Here is a 7,085-nt window from a genome sequence, read left to right on the forward strand (position 1 = left end):
GGCGCCGTCGGAGGAGGAGGAGCAGGGCACTGCGGCTGGCCCCGGATCGGGCGCCAGAGAGCCAGCAGCTTCGGCAGCAGCGCGGCCCGGGCCGATGCAGCGAGACGCACCGCCCCGAGCCCCAGCGCCAGCGCCCCGGCTCCCCGCGCCCCCAATCGGGGTGGCCGCCAGCAGTGGCGGCGGCGGCGGAGGAGGTGGGGGCAGCGGCGGCGGCGGTGGAGGCGCCTCTGCAGCTCCCGCTCCCCCTGGCCTCCCGGGAACTACAAGTCCCAGGGGGCCTGGCGGCGGGCGGCGACCGGAAGAGGTGGGATCGGCGCCGCGAGGACGGAAGTGGCAGTGGAAGCGGAAGTGGCGCGGCCGCGGTGGGGCCTGGAGCGCGGCGGCGGGACCGGGAGCGGCGGCGGCGGCGGCGGGGGGCGGCGGCTGCGGCGGTGGCGGCGGCGGCGCGCTAGAAGCAGCCATGGCAAAGCAGTACGACTCAGTGGAGTGCCCTTTTTGTGACGAAGTGACCAAATATGAGAAAATTGCCAAGATTGGCCAAGGAACCTTCGGGTAAGGCTGGGCCCCGAGGGGCCGGGAGCTCTGGGCCTGCAACTTCTAGGGCCAACGTCGGGGCGTTCAGAGCTCGGCTCGGGGTGGTCGGGAGGCCTCCGATCCCCTGGATTGTCCCCTTGTTTTGCGAGGCGACGCGGCACGCCGTATTCGGTCCCGGCCTGCCGGAGCCGGCTAGTGGGACGGAGCCCGGTCCGGGGTGGAGGGCGGGGAGCGTGGTAGAGACCCCCCCCCCGGGGGAGCAGAATCTCCCCGCGTGGGGCTTGGGTGAGGAAGGGGGAATCGAGGGAAGGTCGCAGAAGCTGGGCGAGAGACTCTGGACACCGAGTGGCGGAGTGGCCTCGTGTCCAGGTCTCTGTTTCATCCCCGCCCTGCCCGCGCCTCTCCTGCTTTCCCGCTGCCCCTCCTCCGGTTGGGGAGGGCGGGTCCGCCTGTGGCGCCCACTGAGCCCTGAGGGTCTCTGCTCTTTGCCCGCAGGGAGGTGTTTAAGGCCAAGCACCGCGAGACCGGCCAGAAGGTGGCCCTGAAAAAAGTGCTGATGGAGAACGAGAAAGAGGGAGTGAGTACGGGCCCAAGTGGGCTGCTGCCCTGAGCGTTGAGTTTCAGATACAGATCCAATTTGAACCAGTAGTTTGGGAATTTACGTATTGCAGGAAATATGACTTTCCACCTAAATCTTTTAATTCAAAGAATGAAGTATTTGACGTTTAATTGTTGGGCAAATATGGTTGAATCCAGGAGAGGCAGCTCGACATTACATGCCTAGTGTGCACTGTGGTTGTGGAAGTTAAATGCAAAGTGACTTTAACTTAGCTTTAACTTTGTTGGAAGTAAAAGGAAAACACATACACCCATTTCTTAAAACTCAGGGGAAGAGACCAGGTAGACCCTCTCTCACCCCATCAAGCTTCTCAGATCTACTTGGCAAGAAAATTGGATTTGCTCTCTTTAAGTTATGTGTGTGTGTGTGTGTGGTGCTAGGAATAGAGCACAAAGGCCTATGCATGTTAGGCAAGCACCCTGTAACTGCAGTACTCCAGCCCTTCAGGACATTTCTTTTTTTGTGTCAGTACTGGGGCGCACACACAGGATCTCACATTCTCTTCTAGCTTTATTTGCTCATGGCGGTGGTATACCACTTGAGCCACTGCTCCACATCCCTTTTTGTTGGTTACTTAGAGGTAAGAGTGTTGTCGATCCTCAGATCTCAGTCCCCTGAATAGCTAGGATTACAGGTGTGAGCCACAGGTCTTTTTTTCTGGTTAATTGGAGATGAGTGTCTTGGATTTTTCTGCCCAGCCTGGCTTCAAATCACAGGCCTCCTGAGTAGCTGCTAGAACCTATTTTAAAGAAATTTTTTCATCTTCCCAACCGACATAGAATGCAATAAAGCTCAGTGGTTGAAACCATGGACGTTTGGTAAATCACGGACTTAAAATGTTTATGCCAATGTTTTAGTTGTCTCAAACCGGCTTCCGTGATGTCATACTACTACCGACCCCCATTCTACAGGCTAGGCATCAACACTGGTTTCATAGAGCATAGTCTTACTCTGGCTCCCAGTTAGTGCCTCTTAGTGTAAACCCCAGGGGGCCCATTCTTGATTTCTCCTGTTTGCCTCTTACCACTTCCTCTGTTCTCCTTCCCAGTTCCCCATTACAGCTTTGCGGGAAATCAAGATCCTCCAGCTTCTAAAACACGAGAATGTGGTCAACTTGATTGAGATTTGTCGAACCAAAGGTAAGTCATGTGGACCTTGTGAAGAAAGGAGGGAGATATGGCACTTCTTTGTTCACACACCTAAAACTGGCTACACTTGTTGCTTTTTTTTGGGGGAGGGTCCGGTCGTGGGGCCTGAACTCTGGGCCTGGGCGCTGTCCCTCAGCTCTTCAGCTCAAGGCTAGTGCTGTACCACTTCAGCCACAGTGCCACTTCCTGCTTTTTTCTTTTTTGCTTATGTAGTGCTGAGGAATCGAACCCAGGGCCTCATGCATGCAAGGCAAGCGCTCTACCACTGAGCCACCTTCCCAGCCCACTTGCTTCTTCTTGACTCAGACATAGCATACTGCTCTCTTTGGTACTCCTGCATTGGAGCAGTTCTTCCCAGAGCTTTGCATAGCACCATCCCACAGGAGGCACTTAGAACACATATTCCCAGTGAAGGAATGCACCAATGGCTGCTCTAGAGGGCATGAGTGACTAGGTGGGCTGGAGGGTGGGAGCTGGTTGGGGAAAGTGAGGTGGGGGCAGAGTTTCGACTTTCTCTTCCTCTCTTTCTACATCAGCTTCCCCGTACAACCGCTGCAAGGGCAGCATATACCTGGTGTTTGACTTCTGTGAGCATGACCTTGCTGGGCTGCTGAGCAATGTCTTGGTCAAGTTCACGCTGTCTGAGATCAAGAGGGTCATGCAGATGTTGCTCAACGGCCTCTACTACATCCACAGGAACAAGGTGAGGAGAGACCTAGGTGTGGTCTTTGTTCCCACTGCTGGGAAGAGGAGGGATGACTGAAGGACCCTGTGGGAGCCAGCTGACACCCTGCTCTTATGCCCCTGCAGATCTTGCACAGGGATATGAAGGCAGCCAACGTCCTCATCACCAGGGATGGGGTCCTGAAACTGGCAGACTTTGGGCTGGCTCGAGCCTTCAGCCTGGCCAAGAACAGCCAGCCTAACCGCTATACCAACCGTGTGGTGACACTGTGGTACCGGCCACCAGAGCTGTTGCTTGGTGAGGACACCCAAACAGGCAGAGGAGGGCAGGGGCCAAGCACCTACCTGGCCATACTCCCACCACCACTGGAGCTTCTTAAGCCTCCAGCCCTAGGGCCTTGAGGTGCAGGAGGCCCTGGAGTTTAAGGGGCCTTTCTGGTGTGTTCTTCCCAGGGGAGCGGGACTACGGTCCACCCATTGACCTGTGGGGAGCTGGGTGCATTATGGCAGAGATGTGGACCCGCAGCCCTATCATGCAGGGCAACACGGAGCAGCACCAGCTTGCCCTCATCAGCCAGCTCTGTGGCTCCATCACCCCAGAGGTATGTGGCTAAGCTGGGTGAGACCCAGGTTCCCGTGGGATACAGAGAATCTGTTGTTGGTGTCACCTGAGGAGAGGGAGTGGAATGGACGGAAATGGTGAGGAGGCAGATGGACAGGACCTAGCACCAGTTGGTTCTTGTCTATTACATTTTCTGTTGCTGTGATTGTATACCTGAGAAAAGCAACTTGAAAAGGAGCGAAGAAGAGGGGTTGAGTTGGGAGGGATGGGGAAAATGATGAAAGTGATGATAGAGATCAAAATGCATTGTACTGGGGCTGGGAAGGTAGCTCAGTGGTAGAGCGCTTGCCTTGCATGCCTGAGGTCCTGGGTTCAATTCCTCAGCACCACATAAGCAAAAAGAAAAAACCCGGAAGTGGCGCCGTGGCTCAAGTGGTAGAGTGCTAGCCTTGAGCTGAAGAGCTGAGGGACAGCGCCCAGGCCCAGAGTTCAGGCCCCACAACCGGACCCCCCCCCCCCCCCAAAAAAATCCATTGTTCTTATAAACTGATTGGTGAATGGTAAACCTTTTGTATAGCTACTTAAAATTATAAAAATAGGGACTGAGAAGGTGGCTCAGTGGGAGAGTGCTTGGCTTACGTGCATGAGGCCCTGGATTTGATTCCTCAGCACCACATAAGCAGAAAAAACCGGAAGTGATACTGGCTCCAGTGATAGATTGGTCACTAGCCTTGAGCTGAAGAGCTGAGGGACAGCGCCTAGGCCCAGAGTTCAGCCCCCACAAAAAAAGACAAAAATAGCTGGGCTCTGGTGGCTCACGCCTGTAATTTTAGGAGGCTGATATCTGAGGATCTCTGAAACCAGCCCCAAGGGCTGGGAATATGGCTCGGTGGTAGACTGCTTGCCTAGCATGCATGAAGCCCTGGGCTCAATTCCTCAGTACCACATAAATAGAAAAAGCCAGAAGTGACACTGTGACTCAAGTGGTAGAGTGCTAGCCTTGAGCACAAAGAGGCTCAGGCAGTACCCAGGACCTGAGTTCAAGCCTCACAATAGAAAAAAAGGTAAAATAAAGTGAAGCTAGCCTAGGCAAGAAAGTCTGTGAGACTCCATTAAACTACTCAGAAAAAGCCAGAAGTAGTGCTGTGGCTCAAATGGTGTAGAGTGCTAGCCTTGAGCAAAAGAAGCTCAGGGACAGCACCCAGGCCCTGAGTTCATGCCCCAGGACAGGCCAAAAAAAAATTTTTTTTTTTAAAATAATAAGATTTTTTCCCTAAAGTAGGAAAGAGCTGGGTGCTGGTAACTCAGGCTTATAATCCTAGCTCCTCAGGAGGCTGAGATTTGAGGATCACAGTCTGATGCCAGCCTGAGCAGAAAAGTTCCTGAGACTTATCCCCAACTTACCACCAAAAAGCTAGAAGTGGGAGTTGAAAGCACGTCTCAGTTGGTAAAGCGCTAGCCAGTGAGTGAAAGTGGTAGGTCCTAAGGTCCAGTCCCTGTCTTGGATCTAAAGAAAAGGAAAAAAGCTGGAGTGAAGGCATGGCTCAAAAACAGAGCCCTAGCCTTGAGTGAGAAAGCTAAGGGACAGGCCCTCAGGTCAAGCCCCCTTTATTGGTACCAGGGGAAAAAAGGAAATATTTAGTTCATGATTTCAAATTTTTACTCCATTGTGGCTTAGATCTGAGGTGAGGCCAATCCTGTGTGGGAGCAGGTAATAGAGAAAAGCTGCCACATCATGGCAGTCAGGAAGCGAAGAGAGGAAAGGACAGGTAGCCACTAGCTATACGTTCCAAGGCCAGAAAATGGAATGGAGCTTGGAAGCGTCTAATCCTTTTCAATAGCACCACCATGTGGAGATTACCCTTTTAGATCAAGGGCTTTTTGAGACTCATTAATGATACAAACCATTGCCCTCAGGAAGAGTTTAGTCAGTGTTGGGCTGTGATTCTGTGAAACAAATGTGCTTGGGTCTGGATGGGTGCTGTGTCTTTCAGCATGTGCCACGTCTGTGGTGGCCATTGTCACATTTGCCTTGAAGGGTTCAGTTCTTCCTCTAATGAGGGTATATTTAGCCCTTTGGGTACTTGAGCAGCAGGAGAAAAAAAAAAGCACACTTGCCCTCCCCCAACTCTCTTCTCCACACTTTCCTAGGTGTGGCCAAACGTGGACAAGTATGAACTGTTTGAAAAGCTAGAGCTGGTCAAGGGCCAGAAGCGGAAGGTGAAGGACAGGCTAAAGGCCTATGTGCGTGACCCCTACGCCCTGGACCTCATTGACAAGCTGCTGGTGTTGGACCCCACACAGCGCATCGACAGCGACGATGCCCTCAACCATGACTTCTTCTGGTCAGACCCCATGCCCTCGGACCTCAAGGGCATGCTATCAACCCACTTGACATCCATGTTTGAGTACCTGGCTCCACCACGCCGGAAGGGCAGCCAGATCACCCAGCAGTCCACCAACCAGAGCAGAAATCCAGCCACTACCAATCAGACAGAGTTTGAACGCATTTTCTGAGAGCCACTGCAGGCCTCCTGTTTCCTCTGCGTCACTGACTTGTATTGCGGAGACCAGTGGGGCATCTGAGTGTTGTCTTCCAGCACATAGTTTATTTGCTCCCCACACTGGGCACTGGGAATGACCAGCAAGTGGACTGGCGTGGAAGGAACATTGGCTGAGGCCAAGAGAGTGTGGGGCTAGGGCCACCTTGGCCCTTGGTTCCAGCACGGTGCCCAGGTAGTCTTCATTGACATTAGAAGTGGAGTGGGAGGCCTGCCGGCCAGAGACTTTATATAAACTCATGGCTGTGGGAGGAGGGAACAGTCCCTTGCCATCCCCAGAGGTGAGAAGTTTGTGACTTGGAATTGGGGGGAATAGAGCTGGGAAGGGAGCCCAAGTCCAGCCTGCTGGCCCCGGGGCCAGGCTGCACTTGGCCTAGCCCTCAGGGGCACCAGGGCCAGTGAGGACTCTTGGTTTCTTCAATAGGAGAATTTTATTGTGCTTTGTTCAATTGTTCAGAGACATTCCTAGTTGACATATGGTCAGTTACAATTAAAAGTTGCCTTTTTTCCAGTATGCATCTGTACGCTCCTTTTCTGCATTTAGACGCTCAGTTCTTGCCCACAGGCAGGCGTTAGTGTTCCGCCGGTCAGGTCACTGGAAATCCTGACTCTTCCAATTCATCCAAGAGGACACTTGTCTTTTTTTTTTCCCCTGGGTACCTTCCAGAATACTGGTCAAGCTCCCAGAGGGCGGGTAACTGTGATGCCCTATTGCCCTGTGCCTGGCACAGGAGAAGAGTGCTGCCTTGGCAGCCCGCTGGATGCTGAGCACACAGGAGACTGATTGGGCCTCTTGCTTGAGCTGTGGCTGGGGTGGAAAAAGAGGGAATGGTTGGAGTGACGAATCAACCAGATTTGCAAAGATGGCTTAAGGGGGTGGGAATATTTGGCAGAAAAGAGCTAGAAGAAAAGAGGGCTGGAAGGATCCAGTATTGGGGTGGGAGCTGGAAGGCCAGGACAACGTGAGGGTGCTGGGT

General features: G+C 53.4%; 1 protein-coding gene across 1 annotated transcript; it reads left to right on the forward strand.

Moving 5' to 3' along the window:
* On the forward strand, positions 1–6,613 carry Cdk9 (cyclin dependent kinase 9). Its single transcript, XM_042681226.1, has 7 exons — positions 1–552; positions 1,030–1,111; positions 2,202–2,292; positions 2,838–3,004; positions 3,112–3,283; positions 3,439–3,587; positions 5,699–6,613. Exons 1-7 carry the CDS (start codon positions 95–97, stop codon positions 6,062–6,064), a joined length of 1,485 nt encoding a protein of 494 aa, XP_042537160.1. The 5' UTR covers positions 1–94; the 3' UTR covers positions 6,065–6,613.
* Positions 6,614–7,085: the final 472 nt, after the last annotated feature.

This window comes from Dipodomys spectabilis, unplaced genomic scaffold (assembly GCF_019054845.1).
Source record: "Dipodomys spectabilis isolate Male_0828 unplaced genomic scaffold, ASM1905484v1 ptg000067l, whole genome shotgun sequence".
In the NCBI taxonomy this organism is placed as follows: domain Eukaryota; kingdom Metazoa; phylum Chordata; class Mammalia; order Rodentia; family Heteromyidae; genus Dipodomys; species Dipodomys spectabilis.

Coding starts and splice junctions, on each gene's coding strand:
- Cdk9 (XM_042681226.1), top strand. CDS start 95: ATGCAGCGAGACGCACCGCCCCGAGCCCCAGCGCCAGCGCCCCGGCTC. Junction 3,005..3,111: donor ACTACATCCACAGGAACAAG/GTGAGGAGAGAC, acceptor ATGCCCCTGCAG/ATCTTGCACAGGGATATGAA. Junction 3,588..5,698: donor GTGGCTCCATCACCCCAGAG/GTATGTGGCTAA, acceptor ACACTTTCCTAG/GTGTGGCCAAACGTGGACAA.